Below are 27574 nucleotides of genomic sequence, written 5' to 3' on the forward strand. Positions count from 1 at the left end.
AAGATATCTTTATCAAAACAGGTAAACGCTTTTGTTTTTGTTCATCCGAAACTATACTTGGTGTCTCTTTCATGTTAGCTCTGTACTGTGGATGTCAAGGTCGTTTTCCCCAGCATGGCGATTCGAAAGAGGCAGTAGCGTTGACCTTTAGAAGACATCGTTGCTAACCACGTTGGTCGCCGAAAACAGAGACATTGGTCGATTTCGGATGCAAGTACTATGATGGGGGTGTTTCTTGTACCAATTCCAATGAGTACAGTGATAATGTGGTGAAAAACAGATACCGAAACGTGTTCTTGGTGGTGCATTTTGTGGAAAAAACAGGATGCGGCTCATAATCTGAACATTATCACAAACTTTAAAACACATATCTTGTGACTTTCATTTCGCTGATTCACATGATTGTCGTGTGATTTAATCAGTGATTAAGCCCTTGTTTGTGTGACATCCAGTTTTGTCTTGAATGAAATTGTTGAACGATGACTTTTATGTTGAAATTATAAATTATATTTCCTTATCCACGATGACAGTTTTTGTGGCATCATTGCAGTTTGCGCAAATTTTAGTTTAATGAATTTCGAGGATTTCAACAGAGCATGACATGAGCTGTTTGGAAAGACAGATTTGAACGGGATTACTTGTGCATTTTGTGCTTGCCTCAGCAGTGTTATTGAAACAAGAAGAAATCACTCAAAATGTTTAAGCAGCTTGCAGAACTTCAGAAACAGCTTCCACACCAAGTGTCCCAACTGACACGACTACCCCGCCATGTCAAACTGACCGCATTAGGCGTAACAGTGGGGTTAGCACTGATGAGCTTCTTAGCAGCGTTTTTTCGACGACGAAGGCGGCGGGCACAACAGATTCAAAAGAAACTTCAGGCCAAGCAGCTGCATCGACAGCATCAGTTAAACCAGCGTCTGCATCAGCGGGTGACTGTGACTCATAATTCATCAGCCTCAAGCAGCCATGCCAACACACCCAATGGAGGTGAACTGACTGCAGATAACTTCCAAAATAATGGATCATAACAATGTGTATGCTGAGTGATAGTGATAGGGGCACACAAGTAGTAAAGTACTGTTATATTTTCTGTCTCAATCTGACAAATACTATTCATAGATTTCTCTCTCTCTCTGTCATTCTCTTGCTTGCTATTGTCTCATTCCCTTGCTCTGTCTATCCCTCTTTCTCTCTTTACAAACACACACACACACACACACACACACACACACACACACACACACACATGCTGCTTGAAAGTGCGTACACATGCTACATGAATGTGCACATGACCAAACTCGTGGAATGTCACTTGTCAGCTGCAGCTGATTTCTGCTTTTCTTTGCTGGCAGATTTGTGCATTACATGTGAGTGTGTTAAAGTATAAGATGTGAGAAAGAGAGAGAGCAAAGGGAAGTAACTTGATACCAGAAACACATGCATTCCCATTGAAAACAAAACTTACCACTTGCGCCAGTTGTCTGCAAAGGGGAAAGACAATTAGAATCTGGAGAAACAAATACTGCTCCAGTGGAATTGTGTTTGTTCTGGTTCCTGTGAATAATGCTGGTCTCAGACCATTATATCAACTGACCATCTGTGGGAATTTCAAAGCACCCCTTTTATCTCAGTACACACACAATCATTGTGACAGTGATAACCAGTTACACAGACACACACACAGTATGGCAAATTGATACATTTATCTCTCTCTCTCACACACACACACACACACTTTTGTGTGCACACGCGCGCACACAACACACTGAATATATATACAGTACACACAATAAATTGTAAAGCATTAGTGATTTAGTCACACACATGAACATGTGACACACACACCCACACATGTACGCATACACACTCACACACACGTATGCACAGTACACACATAGAGTACACACACACACATGCACACACACACACACACACACACACACACTGCACACAACCACACACACACTCTCTCTCTCTCTCTCTCTCTCTCTCTCTCCACACACACACACACACACACATTCTCTGTCTGTCTGTCTCTCTCTCACACACACACCCCATTTCAAGACAGATTCTTTAAATTGTTTAATGACACACTCTTTTGAGAAATGTGTTACTGTTAACCATAATGTTATGCTCCTGAACTTCCACTTACAAGTCATCAATCACATGACATGCCTATGATACCTATAAAAGTATCATTGTAAGTTGCACCAATTGTGATTTGCTTTCCTGATAAAATCTTTTAAAATTATTTCATTATTGCAATCACTGCTAATCACAAGTAGTCTGCTATCTTTAGTTTGTGTGTGTGTGTGTGCACGTGTGTGTGTGTGTGTGTGTGTGTGTGAGAGTGAGTGTGTGTGTGTGTGTGTGTGTTAGTACTATTACATGTGTGTGTGTGTTTGTACAATTGTAGTGTGTGTTTGTTTTGTGCATGTGCATACCTGTGCATCTACTACATACATGTGTTTGAACATGATGAGTAATATGTAAAACGTATTGATCAGACAGTTTAAAAAAAAAAAAAAAAGTGGAAGGAATAACAAATGACAATATAAGATAAATTGAACACATACCTGTATGGCAGAAGTGGGGTCCAGGAGAAGTGGCCAGAGCACTGGGAGTGCCACTGTCTCCATGTTGGAGCAGATTCGTCAGCGCTCTCTGTCGGCCTCCATGTCCAGTCTAGGTGGCGCCTCCGTCACCTCCTCCACCTCCACCATCACCCACTCCGGCGTGGACACGGCCAACTTGAGCCCGCTGGAGTTGTGCTCCTTAGGTATTGTGTCTCACATGTGCATGCACTTTGTTTAAATATCTGAAGTTCATAATGGGATTGGGATTGTCATGGGATTTTACATTCTCTTTCAGTTTCACCTCGCTAAGATATATTTCAGTGTATAAATTGATTTACTTGTCTGTTCTGTTTTATTATTTTGTGTCATGTTTTGATAATGTTTTTCCACAAACCAGGTATCTTTCACTTCACAAAATTTCAGTGTATGCTGTATTTTCTTGTGTGTTCAGTCTTATTATTTCGGTGTGTGGGAATGTCTGCCCAGGGTTCCTTACAGCATTCCTCAGTTACTGAATAGCATCCCTCATGTTCTGGAAATTCTGTAATGGAATTTCCCTCTTTTCTGTTATGTGTGTTTTTTTTGTTTTTGTTTTTTCTTCCATTCATTTTTTTTTCTTCTTCATATATGAGGTTCTTAATGACAGTTTTCAGTTGTTATGATATCTGTTTTTGTTTGTATCTTGCTTGCTAATTAATACTATTACAAGAACTTGCAGTCTACATATTTATTCTTACCTGTTCCCTTGTTGCTACCATGAACTGATGAAGGTGATAAACAATGTGTAAGATCTACCTGCAGTGTGTGTGTTTTTCTGTTTACCAACAGTTAAAGCACTTGATCAAGTGCAGTAAGACTTTTCCTTTTCATCTTCATTTTTTGTGAACATCTCTCTGTATAAAACAATCATGTAATCACTAATTGTGAGACTCAGATAATAGGGGGATCCATTCAGTGCGAAGTGAGGAGTATACTTGTGTGTGTGTGTGTGTGTGTGTGTGTGTGTGTGTGTGTGGAGGGGGTTGTTGATTGGGGAGCATGAGAGAGAAGTAGAACATGAGGTCAGGGAATGGGAAGTGGAAGCTTACTTCTTTGTGAAACATTTATGTTGATGATGATGATGATGATCTTTTTGTTGTTGTTGATGATGATGACGATAATGTTCATGTGTTTATCTTTTGCTTATCTGTTTTCAGTTTTTTGTTATTGTTTTTTGTTTTTGTTTGTTTCACTTTGTTTATTTGAGAGTATGTACTTGTGTATAATGTAAATGTTAAAAAAAGTGTTCTTTAAAAAAATACAAAAAAACCCCACCAAACACCAACAAACACAACCAAATAAAAAAAAAAAAAAAAGCCTATCAGTACATCATGTCATAAGCACCGCCGTGACGGACCTGACTGTGTGTTTCAGGGATGGAGAGCCTGTCGCAGGCAGTGTCCTACTGGGAGGACGCCATCATGAAGATGTCCTACCTGGACGATAACCCCTACCCTGCCATTCCTGTAAGTCCTCACATTTTGTCTCGGGGGAGACAGTAGTTGGTTTGAACACAAGTTTACTAGACTGGAGCTTCGAGAATATTGACCAATACTCAGTACAGATATCTATATCGATACACATGTATAAATGGATATGTAGATAGATAGATAAATAGACAGATGTACCGACAATTTTTTCAAGCAGTTGTTGATACACAATGCTTGGAACTACATAGCATTCTAGTACTTGTCCATCAGTAATCTTGGGACAAATTTTTGCTGGTTTTATTGCATTTACTTGCCTGCTACGCATATCTTTCACTTATTTTGACATATTTATTCGTTTTATTTCGTTTTATAATAGTGTTATGCAAGGTAGGGTAGACTTTCAAGGTCTGAACAGTGTGCTGGGTTGATGTGGAGGCAAGGGATCTGTTCCTTTTTTTTTTCCCCAATTTTTTACATATTTACTTTTTAAAAGAGAGATATGGTGTAGCTTTATATGGATCAGTCTGCAAGATTTAACACCTCATTAAAACTGAAAACTGACGAGGAGCCAGCAGACACTGACACCTTTTTAAAAGGGTGATGATACAGACGCTTAGAGTTAGAACTGTATGGCATTATAGTACTCGTGCTTTTATAGTTTTGGGACGAGAAGTCATGTGAATAGATCTCCCAAAGTCTCCTCTCTCATATCTGCTTGCGTCTGTCTCCTTCTCTCACAAGGATTCAGATACTTTGCGTTGTCATGTAGGTAGATCTCCTAAGAGAAAGAGTCTCCTTCTCACACCTGATTGTGTCTGTCACCTTCCTCCTCTCATGAGGACTCAGATATGTCAGCGTTTGACATGTAAGTTGATCTCCTAAGAGTCTCCCATTTCACATCTGCTTGTGTCTTATATTCTCCATCCCCTCACAAAGGCTTGAATACGTCAGTGTCGTGATGTAGGTAGATTGTCTAGAGCCTCCTATCACATCTGCTTGTGCCTGTCTCCTCCTCTCACAAGGACTCTGACTTGTCAGCGTTTGTCATGCAGGTCGATCTCCTTGTCAAGTCTCCTCTCTGACATCTGCTTGTGTCTTGTCCCCTCCCTCCTCTCACAAGGACTCCAACACATCAGCGTTGCCATGTAGTTAGATCTCCTGGAGCGTTCTTGTGTTTGTCTCCTCTCACAAGGACTCAGACACGTCAGCGTCGTCACATAGATAGATCTTCCAGAGCCCTCTCTCACATCTGCCTGTGTCTTGTATCCTCCCTCCTCTCGCCAGGACTCGGACACGTCAGCGTTGCAGCATCGTCTGGAGCACCTGCTGGATGTGGCTTACAGGATGCAGGACAACTACGAGCGGCTGTGCGAGCGCCATGCAGACCACGTTGCTCTGGGCACGGCGCTGTCGGCTTTCGCCGGGATCGGTGATGAGCTGGACAGGCGCTGGAGCTTTGATGACGAGTCAAGCGATCAGGAGTCTTTCGTGTCGGCCACGGATGTGAGGAGGGTGTTTTGTGTGTGTGTGTTTTCGTTGAAGTTAAGGCAGTGCCTGTGTCTGTTTGATGTTGTGTGTATTTTTTGTTGTTGTTTGTTTTGTTTTTCATTAATAGTTACTTTATTTACTGCTTTTTTTCCGTGTTTTTTTCTCCTTCTTCAGCTTGTGATTGTGATGTATTCTTTTATTTTACATACACATGTATACACAGACACATACATTCGTGCATACACATGTTAATGTTTTCAGGATATATATATGTATATATATACAGAGAGAGAGAGAGACTGACCGCATCACTCTACAGTATTTTCAGGACGTCTTTCTACCAGATTACAGTGTGCATGTGCGCACACACACACACACACACACACACACACACACACACACACACACACACACACACACACACACACACACATACACACACACACACACACACACACGCTCGCTCGCTCGCTTGCTCGCTCACTCATTCAAATGCACAGGCAAACACACTCACATTTACACACTTCACTCATTGTCCTTCACTTATACACGCTCTCAAACACAGCAAACACAGGGACTATACACACAGATAATGTGTGGAGTATTCTGGTGAAAGACATCTTTGTGGAGTATTCTGGTGAAAGACATGTTTTTGTGGAGTATTCTGGTGGAAAGACATCTTTTTGTATTCTGGTGGAAAGACATTTTTGTGGAGTATTTTGGTGGAAAGACATTTTTTTGTGGAGTATTCCTGCAAAATACTGTAGAGCAATGGGATAAAAAGATATTTTCTGAAAGCACCCCAGTACAAATAGTCACTGATGTTTAAGAACACAGGTGATATCTTTGTGCCACTGAGGCATACCATGTGATTTTCACTTCCTGGACCATGTGATTTGTACTTCCTGTGCTGTATCTCAGTTGGAATACACATTGTGTACATTTGACTGTTACTTTGTTTCATGGTCAGTGGCATGTTTTAACTTCACTGTATGTCTGTGCTTTCATTTCTTGCATTATTTCCACCTCATTGCAATTACTTCTTTATGATAGTATTGTATTCTGAATATCATTTTTTTCATTGGAAACTTTAAGAATGAGTTGAAACTTTCAGTTGGTTGAATTTAATCTGAATGTTTGTTTTTTTTGTGATAGTTTTATGTTGTTGTTATGTTACTGAACATGCATAAATTTAGTTGGGTTTTTTTGTGGGTTTTTTTCTGTAATATTCACTTAGAAATCACTTAAAACATTGACTTTTAGTGTGTTTATCAGAATTATTTTTTCTCTATAATTGCATTTGCTTAGTCTGTTACTTTTGCATGATGAACTTATCCTGGATTTCTGTGCACTACAGTGTACCTTAATGTACATGCATACATTTTCAGATGGCGAATCTGACAGATTTAGAAAGCAATCGGGAGATGTTACATGCAGTGCCCCTGTATGAAACTGGATTGTTGGAACTGAAACATGGCTCAGTGCCTTGCCGAACCCTAAGGTAAGTTCTTTTTCTTCACAAATGCATCAGCTGTTTTTGACAACCCTCTTTTTTTTCTTTTTTTTTTCTTTTCGTTTTCTTTAAATTGCAGTATTTAATTTAGTGAGTTATTTATTATCTTCATTATTTGGAATGTTAATGGTAACTGTTCATGAAAGAATTTGATGTATTGATTACGTGATAGAAAATAATCTTAAAATGCTTAGTGTAAGTGAAACAACTTGCTTTATCAGTTTATGATCGGAAACATAAGGGACTGGATGAGTTCAGGGGTTCGACATGGGTTTCTGCTACCTTTTTTCTGTAAAGAATGCCGATTAGAATGTGTTTGCACTTGCCTTGTATTGGTTTGCATACATATGTATCTATCATTGTTAAATTGATTTTAAGCGGAAAAAAGTAGTAAGAAGTGTAAAATCTGTCAATTAAAGTGTGTTTGCACTTGTCTTGTATTGGTTTTGTATACATGTGTGTCCATCAGTGTTAAACTGATTTTAAGCTGAAAAAGTGGTAAGAAATAAAATCTGCCGATTAGAATGTGTTTGCACTTGCCTTGTATTGGTTTTGCATACATATGTATCTATCAGTGTTAAATTGATTTTAAGCGGAAAAAAGTAGTAAGGAGTGTAAAATCTGCCAATTAAAGTGTGTTTGCACTTGTCTTGTATTGGTTTTGTATACATATGTGTCCATCAGTGTTAAATTGGTTTTAAGCTGAAAAAGTGGTAAGAAATAAAATCTGCCGATTAGAATGTGTTTGCACTTGCCTTGTATTGGTTTTGCATACGTATGTGTCCATCAGCGTTAGATTGATTTTAAGCTGAAAAAAGTGGTAAGAAGTGTAAAATTTGCACATTAGAATTGTGTTTGCACTTGCCTTGTATTGGTTTTGCATACATATGTGTCCATCAGTGTTAAGTGCCCACTTAAATTAATTTTAAGCTGAAAAAAGTGGTAAGGAGTGTAAAAACTGCTGATTAGAATGTGTTTGCACTTGTTTTGTATTGGTTTTGCATACATCTGTGTCCATTAGTGTTGAATTGATTTTAAGCTGAAAAAGTGGTAAGAAGTAAAATCTGCTGATTAGAATGTGTTTGCACTTGTCTTGTATTGGTTTTGCATACATATATGTGTCCATCAGTGTTGGAATTGATTTTAAGCTGAAAAAGTGGTAAAGAGTGTAAAGTCTGCTCGTTTAAATGTGTTTTCCTTTTATTGGTTTTGCATACCTGTGTATGTTTCTCTTTGTGTGTATCACTGTGTGTCTGTGTGTGTGTCTGTGACTCTGTGTGTGTGTGTGTGTGTGTGTGTGTGTGTGTGTGTGTATGAAAATCTCAACATTTCAGTATTTTCATTATTTTGAAAATTTCTTCTTTATCTTCCTCTTTGTTGTAGTTGTAGGAGTGGCATTATTATTATTATTATTATTTTATTATTATTTGTTTTTAATGATTATTATTATTCTGATTGTATTAATTATTATAATTAACGATGACGATGATTACTATTATTATTAAACATAAGTAGTAATAGTAGTAATGTTGTTCTTATTGTTATTATTGTTATATATATATTTTTATTATTATTATGACTTTGAATGTGGTTGGTAGGTCAGAAATGGCATACTGTTTATCTGATGTGGAGTTCCTGGCAAAACTACACGGTGTGCGATTAGCGTTTGAGGTAAGTCATTCTTCTTTTTCATTCTTTTTTTTTCTTCTTCTTTTGCAGTTTCATTTGCCATAAGTGTTCTCTGTATGCATCTTAGTTTCATTTGTCTTGGTCACTGCTTGGGTTTTTATTTTGTTTTGATGATTTTTTTTTTTAATAATTTTTTTATATTCGTCTTTGTGTTTCCAGTTGGTTTTTGTGTTCATTTTCATGTCACTCTGTCCTGTGTCTGAAGTCACATCAGTACTGAAGGATATGGAACTGGAATGAAACAGAATAAAAAGATTTTATTTTTTAAGTGGGGAAATTGGAGATGCAATTTCCATAAAATCAGGCTATTGAGGGCATCGTTATATAAGTTGCATGCCCTGATTTTTTTTTTTTTTCAATTGGGAATTTATTCACACAAGCTACAGTGGTTTATAAGTTGCAAATGTTATACACAGACAAAAAAAAGAAAACAAGTGCTAAAACATCTCAAAATTAGCTGCGGTTTCCGTTGTCAGTGTCCAGTTTAATCGCCTTCTCTCAGTTTGAAAGAAAGCAGCATCGTAAGCATTGTGTCACATTTTCAGCATGATAGAAGGTGTCTAAGCAAGGACGATCAACTGAAAGTTTTGTGTGCATAAAGGCCATGTATAAATTTGGAGGGGAAAAAACGTAAACAGATAACACTAGCACACTTTTACATTGAGTTTTGAATTCACAAGGAGTGAAAACCAGTTTTTAAACCTAATATGATTTTTTAGATAGAATGGAGAATGAATGCAACACTTGGTGTGACCTGAACATTGGAAAAATCTGCAAACAAGCCACATCATTTTAGCTGCAGGGGTTGGCAGGCTTCCAGTTCCGTACCATATTGATGTCGAAAAAATGCAGAAAATAATATATTGATTTGGTGTCACAGAGTGTACTATGTTAAACTGGTTTGCTTCTCTTGGCCAAAATTTCGCGGCAGTGCAGTGAATAGACGTCTCGTCAATAGTCCGCCGTCTGCTCGACAATCAAACGCCATTTCCGGCTGGATCTAATTACTCATTCACAATGGCTACCGTTGCTGAAAAAAGTACATTATCATGTTCCTCTTGTCTTTGCCAACCTTTTATGCATTAGAATAGTTATTTTCTTGCGTGTTTGTTGTTTGCTATGGCTTTTTTGGATGTTTTTGTCTCAGAATTCACATCATTTGCATCGTTTGCATCAGTTCTTGACATCTGATTCGATGTTTCGTATTGTCCAATAGGTCTCGCTCTGCTTTGTTCCTTTCCTGTTCTTACGGCCTCGCCGCAGTGCTTGGGATTGACTTGTCTCGATTGCTACGCATTGCACACCACACTGTGATTGCCGGACCCTTGAGGTTTGGATAGTACTGTCTTGGGAGACTATCCCAACTTCTGGGGCCGATGGGTTCTCCCGTTTGCGTTTCCTTCAAATTACGTGTGGACATATCCAAGTAATATTGTAGAAGTTAGTTCCCTTTCAGTGCAGTTTTGCATAATTTGTAGGAACATGGAAACTGTTTTAATGAGACTAATGTTGACGCCAAAGCAATGCTTTGGTGCAGGGCTCAGTGAGTTTATACGTTTAAAAAACCAAAAAGTGATGAAAATTGAACATCGATACTGGGTTATCTGCCAGTCTCTTTCCTCTTTGGTGTTGCTGTTGTTTTCATCGGTAGAACAGATCAAAGGCTTTTTTTTTTGCTTTTTTTCCCCTTGTTTCTTGTGATAGAAAATATTTCTGTGCTGGACTTTAAGGTCTGATTGGAATGTCATATATTTAAGTTAGCAGATGTTCATTGATACAACCATGTTTCTTTTCTATATTTAAGTTAGCAGATCTTCATTGATACAACCATGTTTCTTTTCTTTTCTCAGTTTTTTCTTATTTCTTCCAGGTCTGATTGGAATGTCATATATTTAAGTTAGCAGATGTTCATTGATACAACCATGTTTCTTTTCTTTTCTCAGTTTTTTCTTATTTCTTTTCATTGATTGATTTATTGATACATTAGAAAAATTATTGATACATTAGAAAAATTATTTTATGTATCATTATATTCATTGATTAGTTGCTTGATTCATAATGTTTTTAAAAGTCATCTTTTAGTGTTAAAATAGTTCACAAGCTCAAAACAAGGAAGAAAAGAAAGGCTTGAAAGAAAAGCGTAATTATATGCCTCTAAAATAGGTTTGAGTTTTAGATATATATATTGGGATGATTGACTCATTTTATTTTACTGAAAAAAAAAAAAAAAAAAAAAATGTTGCAGGAAATCTTTGTTGACCAAAACAACAGGCAGTGGTTTGCCAACATGGGCAGACGACTTATTGGGGCATTGTTGATGAAAGCTGATAAGGTACAGTGTACACAAGTGTGTGTGTATGTGTGCGTGTGCATGTGTGTATGTGTGCGCATGTGTGCATGCGTGAGCGTGCATGCGTATAAGCGTGGATGTGTGCGGGTATGTCTGAAATCCAAATTCAGGTTGTTTCAAGTCGATTCAGGCGGGTAGTCTGCCTGAAGAGAATGCTGTGCCAAAAGGAAATCAAACTGGTGGCAAACTTGCTCTTGTCTGTAATTATATGCATGAATGGTGACCCTATTTCTTTTCACAGTGTTAAGGGAGCACAAGAAGAAGATCCATTGACCCCCAGATTGTCATTGTGAACAAACCTCGTGGTGATAAACTGTGCCAGGGCAAAATTTTGCTTTCACAGAACATTACTGCCAGTAGTTGCAGTGGATAACAGAACTTCTGGAACTAGTTTTATCATGTAAAAGATAGAACTCATCAAGGAATAGAGCTCACCAGGAACAATGTAAGGGAAGAAACTATATTTTTGCAAATCTTTTAGGGTGAACCTATTTCCAGGGTTACTTCCCATTTAGTTTGCCAACAGAGATTGGTTGATGAATTCCTACATGTGAGGTATTTGGTACACAACATAGCAAAATAGTTACATTTGGCATACATATCTTGAGGCAAAGCTGTTGAGCTCTGCATGTATTAATGTATGAGTGTCCAGTTGTCAGTGGGTTGTCCTTTTTTTTCCCTCCACTTTACCATGTCATCATTTTTGTTGGTTTTTTTTGCAATTCCTATGATGGATACATAATAGATTTGATGCAGGTTTGACTCTTGAGGGCTTGGCCTCTTTTTTTATTTTATTTTATTTAATTTTTTTATTATTTTATTTTTTTGCTGCCCCGTCATCTGCACCGTTTCATTGACATTACTCCCACTAATATCACTTACAGTGAAAAGACGTTAAACTAAAGAACGAACATTACTCCCACGCCCCTCATTCCCAGTCCCCTAAACACAGCCACACCCGAGTTAGTCTGTCACACTCCAAGCATCGGCAGTCCACAGGGAACTATCGATGTTAGGTCACCAAGAGGCGACTCACCAGAGGAGACCCTGCACTGCTGCTGAGTCACTTTCGTGGTGTTCAGTGGTGCCTGTTCTGATTTAATGTACTTAGGACACCACCTACTAAGCCCCTACTAATGACAATAATGGCTTAGTCATGGAGCCAGACTGAGTGAGTGTCCCTCCCAGAGTGGAGACTGCCACCACGTCCCTCCAACAACAGCCCCCTATGAATCTGCCGACACTGAAGACATTGACAGGACCCCAAGCACGGAAGTGGAGGGGTATTGAAACTGAGGTCACCATGAGAGCAGGGCATGAAAGGCCACAGACTTTGGGACAGTTTTGTTTATATTGATAATGATGAAGGAAGAGGAGGAGGAGGATGACGATGATGATGTTGCTGTGGAGGTCCATTTTGGTTTGGGACTACATGACAAAGCTGTACTCTACACTTCCTGTCATGTTATCCCGGTGTCAACCAGGCCTGAGAGATACACACACTTGCAGTATTAGTCAGGTAATTAGAGCAACACACCTAAAGACGCATCTGTGAAGTGGATGATACTCGACTTTGTGGTCCCAGTCGCCCCATTTAAGCCCATAGCACACTCAACTTTGGGTAGGAGCCGTCCGCAGGCCAAAAAACCCACCTCCGCTGGGATTCAGACCCGCATCCTCCCATCCATCAGTCCATGATGCTAACCACTTCATGACAGCGGCTTGTTGCTGGGCCTGTTTTGTTTCAAAAGAGGAGTGATTAGAGTTACAATGAATCCTTTGTTAAAATGTTGTTAGAGATAAACATAATGTAAATGGAAAACCCAGATACAACTTTACTCATCTTTCTTTTCTTCATTTTTCTTTGTTTGCTTGTTTCATTTTTATATGTTTCTCTTATATTCTGTGTGTGTTTGCGTGTGTGTATAATTAATTATGTTTGTGTGATGTTGACAGGACGCTGAGGAGTTTTACACGGCCTACGACAAGTTACTGACATACATCGACAAGCCGGAACACTGGCCCAAGATAGAGACGGAGCTGGCTTCACGTGGGGTGAGTGGTCTCATGGTTTGGTGACGTGTTCAAGTGGTTTGTTTCATGTATGTGCTCTTGCCTGATTGACTAGTGCACTGTCCGAATGCTTACAAAGCTGGATTCTGGCCCAAGTTTCAGGAGTTGGACCCCTGGTTTCGTTTGGTGCACCTGATGGGTTATAGGTGGAGATTTTTTCCGGTCTCCCAGGCCAGCATATATATGTGCAAACCTGCTATTGCCTGATACCCCTTTGTGTGTATATGCACGCAGAAGATCAAATAGGCACATTAAAAATCCTGTAATGTCAGTGTTTGGTGGGTTATGGAAACAAGAACTTACTCAGCATGCACATCCCCCAGTATGGCTGCCTACAATGTTGGGTTTAATTTAAAAAAAGAAAAAAAAGAAAAAAAAGACAAATGGTCACATGCATAAAATGTGTGAATGAATGTGTGTGTGTGTGACTGAAACCAGACTGAATGACTCAGGAAATGAATGATGAGTGCCCGAAGGCAGCTCCTGGTTGGCTGTACGCAGGTAAGCAGCCTGTTGTGCAAATGACTCAGTGATGGTGATGCACTTGCAGCTTGGTCTCTGACCAGGAATAGGTGCTAAATAAGTTTTTAGATCATCATTGTGTACAATTGCTGGTATATGTGGCAGGATTTTATAAACAGAATTTCTCTTCCTCTTGCCTGATACAGTTTAACACCAGCTTAAGGTGACAATTTTTATACTTGTTGTTTTTGTTGGTTTTTATATTTGATGCTGCTGATAAATAAAAGTTGTTTTTTGTTGTGGTTATGTAGTTGTTGTTTTTTGTTTTGTATATGTGCTCTTGACTGATACATTTCAACATCAGTGAAAAGTGAGTCTTTATTGTTGGCTTTTTTTTTCTTTTTTTTTATCTCCTTACATCAGTGAAAAGTGTCTTTATTGTTGGCTTTTTTTTATCTCCTTAATTTTTTTTCCTACCACAGGTTAAAAAGAAAAGAAGAAAAAAGAAGCTGTCATTTTACAATATTTGTGTTGGGTAAGACACTCTCCACTATGATCAAATTCTAGCCCAGATAGTCGGGACAGCAGTTACTTCCTCTGCTGTTCTCATGGTCATAGTCGAATAGGACTGAATGTCGTGCACGTGGGACTCTATACTCAGCAGTGGATCTGTGCTGTTGTTTTTTTTGGTGACAGGTGAAAGTGATTTCGTTCTACGACATCTGCCTGGACTTCATCCTGATGGACGCCTTTGACGATCTGGAGAACCCTCCCTCCACCGTGACGGCTGTGGTCAACAACAGGTGGCTGTCCAACGGCTTCAAGGAGACCGTAAGTTGTTTGGCAGGCTGGTGTGAGACCATTAGATGTTTGGCAGACAAGTGTGAAAGATGTTTGTGAGACTGGTGTGAGACCATAAGTTGTTTGTGAGATTGGTGTGAGACTGTAAGCTGTTTGTGAGACTGGTGTTAGACCGTAAGTCATTTGTGAGACCGGTGTGAGAATGTTAGATGTTTAGCAGACTGGTGTGAAAGATGTGTGTGAAACCGTTGTGAGACCATAAGTTGTTTGTGAAACTGGTGTGAGACTGTTAATTGTTTGTGAGACTGGTAGTTGTTTGTGAGACTGGTGTGAGACCGTGAGTTGTTTGTGAGACCGGTGTGAGACTGTTAATTGTTTGTGTGACTGGTGTGAGACTTAGTTATTTGTGAGACTGGTGTGAGACTGTTAGATGTTTGGAACAACACCAGTGTTGAGTCTTTGTTGTGAGACTGGTGTGAGACTGTTAGTTGTTTGGCAGACTGGTGTGAAAGATGTTTGTGAAACTGGTGTGAGACTGTAAGTCGTTTGGGAGACTAGTGAGACTGTAAGATGTTTGGGAGACTGGTGTGAGACTGTTAGATGTTTGGGAAACTGGTGTTAGACTGTTAAATGTTTGGGACAACACCAGTGTTGAGACCATAAGTTGTTTGTGAGACTGGTGTGAGACTGTAAGTTGGGAGGCTGGTTTGAGACTGTAAGTTGTTTTGGGGGACTGGTTTGAGACTGTTAGCTGTTTGTGAGACTGGTGTGAGGCCTAAGTCATTTGGGATACTGGTATGAGATTGTAAGTCGTTCGGGAGACTGGTGTTGGATGATGAATTGTTATGGAGACTGGTGTAACACTGTAAATTTGTGTAAGTCATTTGGGAGACTGGTGTAACACTGTAAATTGTTTTGGAGACTGATGTGAGACTGTAAGTCGTTTGGGAGACTGGTGAGGGGATGGGTGGTTCTTTGGTCTGTTTGATTTTTGCTGGGTTTGGAATTTCGCGGACATAGTCTTGAATGACAGACAGATGCAGATACAGTCAGGTGCAAGAAGATGTGTCCATGTGCACACGCGTACACCTACACCTACACACTGAGCCACAGTTTAATGCCAAACGGACGGGCGCAATAGCCAAGTGGTTAAAGCGTTGGACTTTCAGTCTGAGGGTCCCAGGTTCAGATCTCGGTAACGGCGCCTGGTGGGTGAAGAGTGGAGATTTTACCGATCTCCCAGGTCAACATGTGTGCAGACCTGCTTGTGCCTGTACCCTCTTCGTGTATATACACAAACAGAAAATCAAACACGCAAATACCCAGAAAACGGAGTTTGGGCGCCTACATGGCGGGGAAAAAAACAGACATACATGTAAAAGCCCACTCATGTACATACGAGTGAACATGTGAGTTACAGCCCATGAATGAAGAAGAAGAAGAATGCCCAACAATGGAAATGTTGCACATGATTAATGCACATGCTGCAAAGATGATGCATGGTCAGTTTCTTATTTCTAATACATAATTATGGTTTATGAGAATTTCTTGCCAAACTTTTGCCATCAGCAGAGATGTTTGCAAAAGACTGTCTGCTGTAACATTTCTCCATCGAGGTATGCCTTGGTTATAACTAAGTGTGTGTTGCAGCATTTCCACAGCATGATTTTGAATAGGAAAAACATAAGGAATCCTCCAAGGCCAGCACGAGAGAAATTCAAACCAATCTGTTTACGGTCTGTTCCATTCACATGTCCTCTCATCCCAGTCAGTTCAAACTTCAACCACATTAAATGTATACGTTCTTTAGTTTGTCCTTTCACAGTAAGTGATATTAGATGAGGGTAGGGAAAAATAGAGGGAGGGAAGAGAAATTGCTATGTATACACACTTGTGAGTATGTGAATGTGTGTGTGTGTGTGTGTGTGTGTGTGTGTGTGTGTGTGTGTGTGTTAGATAATGGAAATAATTGGTTAAAAAAAAAAAACAACCCAACATAACAGTATAACATCTTTGTAATGAAAAGCTGCCAAAGTAATAGTGTACCAACTGGACTATTGAACAAGGATTTTCAAAAAAATGTACATTAGCAGTGGAATGCTGAAAATTGTCAACACTGAAAGAGGATTTCAGGTCAGGGATGTGGTACTTTAACATTTGACAAGTAAGTTGATGTTCAGCAGTTATGTGAGCACCACAGATGCAAGAAACATTACCGATATACTTGGTCCAAAAATAATTCATCTTCCATCTGCACATCAAAGAAATAATTTGCTGTCTATGGAAATCATATAGGTAATGTTTTCCCATGAAACCATACATTTTCCTTGTATCTTTATGTAACTCTGAGTGAACAGTCTTTTTTTTTTCTTCAAGCTGAAATTCAAGATTGTGTGTGTGTGTGTGTGTGTGTGTGTGCGCACATGTGCACTACGCAGATGATGGTTTTTTTCCTTTCTGTACTTATACAAGTATATGTACTCTTTTTTTTTTTCTTTTTTCTTTTTGTTGTGAGCAGGCCTTGGCCACAGCGTGCTGGTCAGTGCTGAAGGCCAAGAGACGTCTGCTGAGGGTAAGATCAGTCTCACTGAGTCGGATGGATTAATCGTTTTGTTTGCTGAACATTCTGTACAAGTGCAGGTTAAAAAAAAAAAAAGAATCATCCTGATTCCTGCATCAGCTGTAGAACTGGTTTGAATGTAAAAGAGCTTATTTGTGTGTGATTCGTGATAAGTTTACTGAAAAAAATGGCGGGGTTATGTAACTCTTGTTGACGGTTTCATTTGAACTTGTCTTAGCTTGAAAAACATCAAAGAACAGTGAAAGAGTGTGACAAGAAAAGTCTTTTGTATGTATGATAGTGCTTCGTATACACACACACACACACACACACACACACACATATATATATATATATATATATATATATATATATATATATATATGAAATGCCATGCTTGGACATGCATGAGTGTGTATATCCCCAGTCTGTTGGTATTGTTTATTCAAAATCAGTATGTGTGTCATGAAGACAGTCTGTCAGTCTGTCATGTTTGTCACTTTTTTCACACTTTTTTTTGTCTTTTTCAGCATACTTGGAAGTGTATTATGTGTGATTTCCTTCTCTTTCTCTTTTTTTTTCTTCTTCTTTTTGTGCCCTTTCAATTGTTGCAACAACATAAACGTTCTTACATATCATGGGTATGACGTATACATATGTATGATTCCTATGAAAGGTTTTTGTGAGTAAAAACAACAACACAAAGCAAAAAAACAAAAAAAAACAAAAAAACGGATTAACCAGCTGTTCTCTCTCAGTTTGTTCTCTGAATGTTTGTATGGAGCAATGGCCCAGCGGTGGCAAGCACTGCTTATATCACAGATTGACTCGAGCTTACAGTTGTGGGCCAGCCATAGAGTGAGAGCTGTATGATCAGTGGTTTCTCCATTGCTTTGGGAAATCATTTACAGCTCAGTCTTTTGTGAAGGACTATGACTCTCAGACTAGGAGGCAAGATTGCACTGGCTCTTAGTGCTGCAGCCTTGGGGGCTAGCTGGTCTTTGGGAACCATTCCAGCGCCGACTGTCCTGGCCGAAAGAGTGGGGATGTCACTTAGGCAAGACGCTGTCCACTATAATCAGATTCTAGCTCAGATAGTTGGGACAGCAGTTGCCTTCTCTTGCTGTTCTGATGGTCATAGTTGGACACGGCTGACAGATATGTAACGCCCTTGGGTTGGAAGCGAGTATCCATGGGTTTGAGTCCCACAGAGTTTCAGTTGAATGTCTTGTCTCTTTCAAGTGATAGTGTGTGTGAGAGTGTGTGGTGAGGTGTGCATGTGAGTCAGGATATGGAGGTGTGTGTGTGTGTGTGTGTGTGTGTGTGTGCGTGCATATGGAAGTATGTTTGTGTATGTTTTGGGAGCCTGAGGTGTGTGTGTGAAGGCTATGTCAGTATGTGTATGTCTCTTTGTGTGTGTATCGTGTGTGTGCATGTGTGTTTGTCCTTTGACACTGTATTTTGTTTGTTTTTTGTTTCAGTACCCTGATGGTTTTATCTCTCACTTCTACACGGTGTCGGAATACACCAGTCCGGTGCTGGCGTGGGGCTTTCTGGGGCCTGATTCCCACATGAAACCTGTCTGCAACTTCTTTAAGGTAGGTGCTGTCTGTATTGTTTGTGTATGTGTGTGTCTGTGTGTTTGTCGTTTGGTCTGTGTATCTGTTTTTATGTGTGTGTGTGTACATGTCTGTGTCTGTGTCTCTTGGTCTGTGTGTCTCTTGGTCTGTGTATCTATTTGTATGTCTGTCTGTCGGTCAGTTGCTTTATCTGTTCATCTGTCCATTTTGTCTCTGTTTGTTTAGTGCTGTTGTTGACAACCTGTGAATTTTTCCCCCCCTTTTTCAAGTTTAAAAAAAAAAAAAAATTTTAATTCCTCGTTTCTGGTTCCAAGGGATCGATAGTAAAGTGTTGTCAGTGCTCATGATAGGACTGAGAGGTTGGCTGGACTATAATTATGTAAGGAACAGTACTTTACTGACTAACTTTCCTCTGAGTTCGTTGTGTTGTGATTTTGAAGTAAATGTCTCATGCATGCATTTGAAATGGAGACATTTTTAACATGCACACACACACATTCACACTCATGCACACTCACGCACGCGTAAGCACACACACACACACACACACACACGCTCGCTGGCTTGTTTGCTTTCTCTCTCTCTCTCTCTCTCTCTCTCTCTCTCTCTCTCTCTCTCTGAAGCACACACATGCTCATTGACTCTTTCTATTTTTCCATATCTGTGTCCATCTCTTTTCCAGTTTTCCACATGTTCACCGTGTGTCTTTCAGCCACTTGCTCAGATTATTTGTGCACAGCTTGGGTTGTTCAGTTTCTTTCATCAGACTGAACTTCTACATAGTAATGGAGTCAAATTTGGGAGACAGTTCTTCATAGATTGTTTCATAACCATGAGTTCCTCTCTCAGTGTGTGGATCCAACCCACAGGCATGATACAAGACGCATTCTTATTTCAATTTAATTTTCTACCTCTTAGTTCTATGCAAATTTCATATTTGATCTTTTTTTTTTAATATTCTAATTTCTTCTTCTTTTTTTTTTATTTACCTGTCTGTTCACTTGATCTATTTACTTCAATTTTCTTTGATGTTTTCATATCTGAGTACACTTTGAGTGATAAGAAACTCTAGGGAGAGCTGGACAGTACAAGGTCTTGGGAGAAGAAGCCCCCCTCAGTCAAGTGTTTCGGCCCTTAACTCCGTACGCTCTAAGAAGGCTGAGCTGCACCCAGGCCATGACTCCTAGATGCCCTTGTATTGCTGCCTTTTCTTTTTTTTTTTTCCCTGGTCCTCAGCAGGTTCAAACCCGCGCCAACAGGGTGGTCACCACTTCAGGACTGAGTCACCTTTTCTGGCAGACGTTTTAACCACTGAGCGATTGTATGCCTAGTGTGAGTAGGGAAATTTAATCCTTGTGAAGTTTACTTTCATTCCTCTTCAACCAGATCCAGCTGTAACTCTTTTCTGCTGCTTTTGCCATTGCCTTGAGAGCCCATGTCCTCTCTCTGCCAGAAATCAACAGCTGTTTCATGAGGCTTTAGGCAGAAGCTCCCACAAACCCTCTTGCACCGATCTCTGGCGAGGGCTTTGGCTTGGAAGCTAGATTCTTTCAGGCTGCTGCCTAGAGTGGCATACTTCTTGGTCTTGTAGATGTGGGCTTCCTCCAATCTGCTTTCGTATGGCACTGTGAGCTCAATCAGAATTGCTTGTTTCGTTGCCTTGGAGTGGAGTGCTATGTCAGGTCTCATGCCGCTCTTACTGATGATTTCCGGGTGTTTCTTCCCTTCAGGTAGGTCAACTGTGCATTCCCAATCTTCGGCACCATCAAGCAGCCCACGTTTCCATGCTTTGGAAACTTTGGATGTAATCATGTTGGTTCTGGCCAGACTTCTGCTGAACAGAGCTCTACTGGAACTTCTGGTGGGGCTGGTGCTCCTTGGACAGTGCTCACCACATGTGCATTTTCTTTTAGCACTTGGCTGTGTACCGTCCTTGGGTCAGTGCTGCTTTGCATGAGCTGAGGACATGTTCCACTGTTTGTTTGCTATGGCAGAGTGGGCACGCAGGGTCATCTGCTTTCCCCCATTTCACCAAGTTTGTATTCAACGGAAGGAGGCCGTACACAGATCTTAGGATGAAGCTGATCCTCAGTTCCACATGTCGTTCCAGCTGAGGCTCCTTTGGAGTGCATTTTCCCATGTTGTCCACTGCCCCTGCTGGCCTTGCTGGACTGCCTTCTGGACTCTTTTATCATCCTCTTCCTTCTTGATCTCCTGTATGATCATGTCTCTTTTTGCTGTCTCCCTTGGCTTGGACCACCGTTCCATCTTTGTTGATAACAGGTCTTGTCTGTTGGTTTGGGTGTGTCCTATTATTTCCTTTGTCATAAGGCTTTCTTTTGCTGCACTGACTGCCTCCCTGACTTTCCATTTTCTGCCAGTCTTCAGCTTGGGTTGGTTGGATCTCACAATACTGTCACCATAGTCTTTGAGCATGCTGAGAAGTCTTGCCTTCCCTACTTTGTATTCTTCGACAGGGGACTTCAGAGGTAGCCTCAGCTTTGCTTGGCGACAGTAGAGTGCCACATCAGTGGGACCAGGTGGGACACCAAGCCATTTGTGTGTACTTGTTGATCTTTGCCTCAATCGACTCGACTGTGCTACAGTTGATATCATGTATCAGGAGAGGCCACAGGAGCTTTGGTATCAGCATGGACTGTAGGCACCACACTTTGTATTTGCCAGGAAGGCCACACTGGTCTATGATATGCAGGCCTTCTGCTGCTGTCTGCAGAATTGTTTGTGTGCATGCGTGCCGTGCATGAATGTGTGTGTCTGTGTCTCTGTGTGTGCGTGTGTGTTGATTATTTTCTCTGTGTGTGTGTTTCTGGCAGGACATGGTGCTGAGCTTCATCCGCGACATCTTCAACTTCCAGCAGGTGCGCTACACCACGGTGGAGGAGCTGGCCGAGGACATCCTGCTGAAGGCGCGGGAGGCCAGCGAGAGGGCCTGGCGCTACCTCACTCCCCAGGACCTTCTGGCCGACGGGGACAACCTGGACCACCACCCCCACCTCCCCCTCCCCCTCCCCCTCCTCCACCCCCACCAGCCCCAACCTCCCCTGGCGTCCTGATCCGACCCGACTTAGGGGGTGCTGGTCCGTGTGTGTGTGTTTTTAGTGTGAGTGTCAGTTGTGACACCCTGCCTGCTCCTTGATGTTATGGTTCCCTTTGGGGTCGTCTGTGTGTGCGTGTGTGTGTGTGTGAGTGTCAGTCGTGACAGCCTACCTGCTCTTGGTGTCATGGTTCCTTTTGGGTCGTCTGTGTGTGTGTGTGTGTGTGTGTGTGTGTGTGTGTGTGATTGTCAGTCTTGACACCCCACCTGCTTCTGATGTGGTTCCCTTTGGGTCGTCTTTGGGTTGTCTGTGTGTGTCAAACACTTTGTCAGCTTTAGGGGTCTCTTTGAGAGAGAGAGAGAGAAACAGAAGCTGGAGTTGTATTTTCGATGGGAGGGATGACACTGATGACAAGCTGGCTTCTTGCTTCTGTGTTCTCCTCTTCCTCCTTGAGGGAGCTTGTGTCATCTCTGTAAAGGGTTGCCCAGAGTGTTGCTGGGTAGAGGTTATTTATTGTTTAGGTTGTTGGGATCGGGCAGACGGACTGCAGGGTGGGGGGGTGGGGGGGGGGGGGGGTGTGTTTGTGGAGGGAAGGGCAGCCTTCATCAGTTTTGATCTCAAGGATTGGTCCTGACCGGTGAATGATGTGAGATGATTCCTGGTCTGGTGGTTCCATTCCCCAGGGGTACAATCTGTGGTTGAAAAGAAATCGTCCAAGAGCTGTGGATCCTGCCGTCAAGACTCATGTAGATAGCCTCTGGTTCTTCTTCCGTCTGGAGAATAGAGACTGTTTTCTGGATTTTTCTTTTTACCCTGAGACTAGAGAACTCTCTGGGTTTTTTTTGGGTTTTTTTGTTTTTTATCTGGGGACTGTTCTTGGATTTTTAATCCAAGAGTTTGTTACTAACCAGTCAAGAGGTATTCTGGAAAGATCTCCAGTAAAACATATCGAAAGGTATATGACAAGATCCAGTGGCCTTTCCTAAACAATTCTCAAAGGAACTGCTGACGGAGTGAGACGGGAGGGGAAGACAGAACCCCCCCCCACACCCCCCCACCCCCACCCCCAAAAAAAAACCTGCTGGACTGACAACGTTTTCAGAATTTGACAGGAAAACCAATTCCGCAGAGACTCGGGCTTTTGACACACAACCCACGACGGACCTGGAAGAATCTGGTTACCAGCTCTTCGAGAGCATGGTGCTCTGTAGACACTTCACAGACGTGATGGGGGAGAAGAAGAAGAAGACATATTGGATAGAAGACTGTGTCTCAGTGTGATGAACTGAGGCCACAATGGTAGCTTGCAGACTGCCGAAACATTGAACATCATCCGACCAATCAAACATCTTTTTGTCAAAAGACAGCAAGGGGTGTGGGAGGTGGGAGGCTAGATGGAAGAAAGTCACTGACAAGAGTCATCATGGTGTGTGTGTGTGTGTAATGATGGCACTTTTGTGACATGGCAGTGCTGAGAAGCAACCTAATTGGGAAAAAAACACAAAAAAAAAACAAGAAAAAAAATTCTGGTGAGAGACGGTGTTGGAAGACTTGCTACCAAAAATATGCAGAGAAGCAGGGGTTGCACTTGTGCCTCAGAAGATCCAGACTTTACCGACATAAGTGAGTGTTGATCAGACGCTGGAGAACATTTCTGGGGCGTTGTTAGTGCTGTGATGTGCTGATTCTGCTGCTGTTTTTCTGCTGATGATGATATGGGTTGAACAGAACTTCCAAGGGGAGAACATTGATAGAAAGCCTTTTGGAATATATATATATATATATATATATATATATATATATATATATATTGTTGATATTATAATGATAATTATTATTATTGCATGGTTGAACCAATGGATGAATTAACAAAAAGTGCTTTGGATCAGATTGTTATGTTAATTATTGTTGGGACTGGACGTTGTGTGTGAAATTGTAAGTTCAAAAAAAAAAGAAGAAGAAAAAAGACAAATTAATGCAGTTACAAAAAGTTAAAAATTCTCAGGATGTGTCACAATGGATGCATGGTTGTCAGTCGTGTCCGACTATGACCATCAAGAACAGCAGAGGAGGCAACTGCTGTCCCAACTATTTTGGCCAGGGTTTTGTTATAGTGGAAAATGTCTTGTCCAAGTTAACCCCACTCTCTCAGCCAAGAGGATTTTGGGACAGTCAATGTTGGGATGGTTCCCAAAGGCAGACTAGCTCCTAAGGCTGTAGCATTAAGGGCCAATGCAGTCTTGCCTCCCAGTTTGAGAGTCATAGTCCTTCACAAAAGACTAAGCTGTAAATGACGTCCCATTGTAATGGAGAAATACAGATCTGACTTTGCTGTTGGCCCAACTGTAAACTTACATCAGTCTGTAATACAAGCTGAGCATTGATTCAAACTGCCCTTGCAGGAAATAAACCCAGCTGCTGAAGAGTTTAGAATAAGTGCTTCTTTCTTTCTGTCTTTTTTCTTTTTTTCTTTTTTTTTTTTTAATAATTATTATTCCTTTCTCAAAATTGATAACAATGATAGACTGAAAATAAGTAGAGGAAGACTTTTACTGAATGCTGGAAACATGCGGCAAATGCGGCAAGCTTTCTTTCATGACCAAGTAAAGACTTACTTACTAATCCTCATTACCAAAGAGACAACGTTTCTTGGGTCACATTGTAGGATGAAAGGATAGAGTATATGTTTTGACAGGAAAAAAAAAACCTGTCACTGATGATTCTGATGAACAGGTACGCTGCCGTGTTGCAGCAAACCGAAAGGTAATGTTGGCTGGAATTCCAGCACTGCGGTCCTTCAGAGACCTTTGGTCAGGCATTGTTTCTGAATGGTGTGTGTCATTCGTTATCATGATGATGTAGATAGTTGTAAATAGAACATCACCGAGCAGCTGACTTGTTACAGTTCAGTGTACATGGATCTAGTTTTTAGTTGTGAGGGGGCTGGGGGGATGACACTGTTATTTTAATTTGTATTTGTATTTGTATTTCTTTTTATCACAACAGATTTCTCTGTGTGAAATTCGGGCTGCTCTCCCCAGGGAGAGCGCGTTGCTACACTACAGCGCCACCCATTTTTTTGTACTTTTTCCTGCATGCAGTTTTATTTGTTTTTCCTGTCGATGTGGATTTTTCTACAGAATTTTGCCAGGAACAACCCTTTTGCTGCCGTGGGTTCTTTTACGCGTGCTAAGTGCATGCTGCACACGGGACCTCGGTTTATCATCTCATCCGAATGACTAGTGTCCAGACCACCACTCAAGGTCTAGTGGAGGGGGAGAAAATATCAGCGGCTGAGCCGTGATTCGAACCAGCGCGCTCAGATTCTCTCGCTTCCTAGGCGGATGCGTTACCTCCAGGCCATCACTCCACTTGTGGATTGTGACACAGAGACAAGGTTTGTTTGTTTTTTTGTGGGAGAATGACCGGAACCTTTTTTCTGTTAACGGGTCTGTTATCCTGTTTGTTCCGTGTTGGTTTTAGTTTCTTTTAGGTTTTCTGCGGTCTTCTCTTGTGTGGCTGAGCCCCGGTTCTCTGTAGTGTCTGGTTCTGAACTTTTTTTGTGAATGTTGTCATTTCTTCTGCCATGCCGAATAGCACTTTTCATGCCGAGTCTGTCTGTGAGAATTAGAAGTGTATGAACAGAATGATGATGTTGAAAGATGGTAATTATGATGATGTTAGTTTGACTTAGATACTAACACTGTAGTAGCCCTAAACTTAAAAACCGGGAAAATGCTAGTTGGAAAAATGTGATAACTTTTACTGAGAATTGTTCCCCCCACCTCTCACCTCTGCCCCCCCCCCTCCCCCCACACCCCCTCCCCCTTTTCGACCTCCCCCTTTTCGACCTCCCCTCCACCACTCTGTTCAGAGACAAATATTTCCTTCATTTTTAGAACTTACACGTTCACATCACACAGTGTACATGTGTGCCCAAACACACCCAGTGTAACACACACACACACACACACACACACACATACACACACACACACACATATGCATGCACACATACACACAAACACCCCCCCACCTTTCTCCACTCCCTTTTCCATCTCTCCTTCCACTCCCCTACCCCAACAACCCTCTTCTCCCTCCCAAACTGCATTCCACCCCCCACCCCCCACATCCCTCTCTCTCTCGTTGTATGCTTGAAAAAAACAACAACAACAAACAAAAACCCATCCCCTAGTACCCTTCACCTGAGAGTGCATTAATTTTGCTATGATAATGTCATATCACTGTATCAGTCTGTTGCCTGGCCCGTCTTCCCAAATCTCCATGGTGTCTCAAGACCACCACCGAAAGATAAACAGCCACCGTACAGTAACGAAACAGTTTGATGTACCATCAGCACACTGTGTTTCAAGACCACCACCAAAAGATACACAACCACTGTACAGTACAGAAACAGTTTGATGTACCATCAGCACACTGTGTTTCAAGATCACCGCCGAAAGATACACAACCACCGTACAGTACAGAAACAGTTTGATGTACCATCAGCACACTGTGTTTCAAGATCACCGCCGAAAGATACACAACCACCGTACAGTACAGAAACAGTTTGATGTATCATCAGCACACTGTCTCAAGACCACCACCAAAAGATACACAACCACTGTACAGTACAGAAACAGTTTGATGTACCATCAGCACACTGTGTTTCAAGATCACCGCCGAAAGATACACAACCACCGTACAGTACAGAAACAGTGTGATGTACCATCAGCACACTGTGTTTCAAGATCACCGCCGAAAGATACACAACCACCGTACAGTACAGAAACAGTTTGATGTATCATCAGCACACTGTCTCAAGACCACCACCGAAAGATACACAACCACCGTACAGTACAGAAACAGTTTGATGTACCATCAGCACACTGTGTCTCAAGATCACCACCGAAAGATACACAACCACTGTACAGTACAGAAACGGTTTGATGTACCATCAGCACACTGTGTTTCAAGATCACCACCGAAAGATACACAACCACCGTACAGTACAGAAACGGTTTGATGTACCATCAGCACACTGTGTTTCAAGATCACCGCCGAAAGATACACAACCACCGTACAGTACAGAAAGTTTGATGTACCATCAGCACACTGTGTTTCAAGACCACCACCGAAAGATACACAACCACCGTACAGTACAGAAACAGTTTGATGTACCATCAGCACACTGTGTTTCAAGACCACCACCGAAAGATACACAACCACCGTACAGTACAGAAACAGTTTGATGTACCATCAGCACACTGTGTCTCAAGATCACTGTTGTCACTGAAGGAAGATGCAGTCACTGTACAGTAAAGAAACTGTTTGATATGAATGGGTAATTTTTGTTTGTTTGGAAGTTCTGTGTTCTGTTGTTGTTTCAAGAGGGGAGGAGGGGTTGTGGGGTGTGTGGTTGGGATGGGGGAGGGGTCGGGGGTTTGGGAGTTGCCATAGCACAGCTGAAGAACCTGCCTGTGATGTTTAACCAAAAAATGGAAAAAAAGGCATCCGTATTGTGTGAAAGTTGCCTTTTTTTCCATTATGTTGTTATTATTTTTATAATTGACCTTATGATGTTGTTGCTTATTTGTGTGTGTGCGTGTATGTGGATGACAGACAAAGCCTTTCTTTTAAAAAAAAAAAAGCTAGCAACTGGTTGTGCTGTGCGAAAGGTGTGAAGGTGTTGATAACTTATGTGTGGTTCACAAACCTGGGGGACTGTGGATGAGAGTGAGAGTGCTAGTGTGTGAAACAAGAGAACATTGTGCGGCTGAGATATGCAGATCTGTAAGTGTACATGAAGCAGTGTGGAACAGCGTATAATGATTATGTGTATATATGTATATATATGCGTAGCATGGAGATGTATGGATTTTTAGATGAGTGCAAAAGACAATGCCAGAAACATGTGGAGCACGTAAGTTAATTAAAAACGTGAAACTGTGCAA

At 41.2% G+C, this 27574-nt stretch overlaps 1 protein-coding gene across 1 annotated transcript; it reads left to right on the forward strand.

The window, feature by feature from the left end:
- The first annotated feature begins 105 nt into the window (after positions 1–105).
- Positions 106–27574, forward strand: LOC143289886 (mitoguardin-like). Its single transcript, XM_076599098.1, has 12 exons — positions 106–990; positions 2591–2782; positions 3993–4084; positions 5333–5551; positions 6925–7037; positions 8648–8720; positions 10984–11070; positions 13045–13143; positions 14320–14454; positions 16943–16996; positions 18466–18582; positions 21399–27574. The coding sequence occupies exons 1-12, from the start codon at positions 696–698 to the stop codon at positions 21636–21638; spliced, it is 1716 nt and encodes a 571-aa protein (XP_076455213.1). The 5' UTR covers positions 106–695; the 3' UTR covers positions 21639–27574.

Source organism: Babylonia areolata, chromosome 14, assembly GCF_041734735.1.
Source record: "Babylonia areolata isolate BAREFJ2019XMU chromosome 14, ASM4173473v1, whole genome shotgun sequence".
In the NCBI taxonomy this organism is placed as follows: Eukaryota; Metazoa; Mollusca; class Gastropoda; order Neogastropoda; family Buccinidae; genus Babylonia; species Babylonia areolata.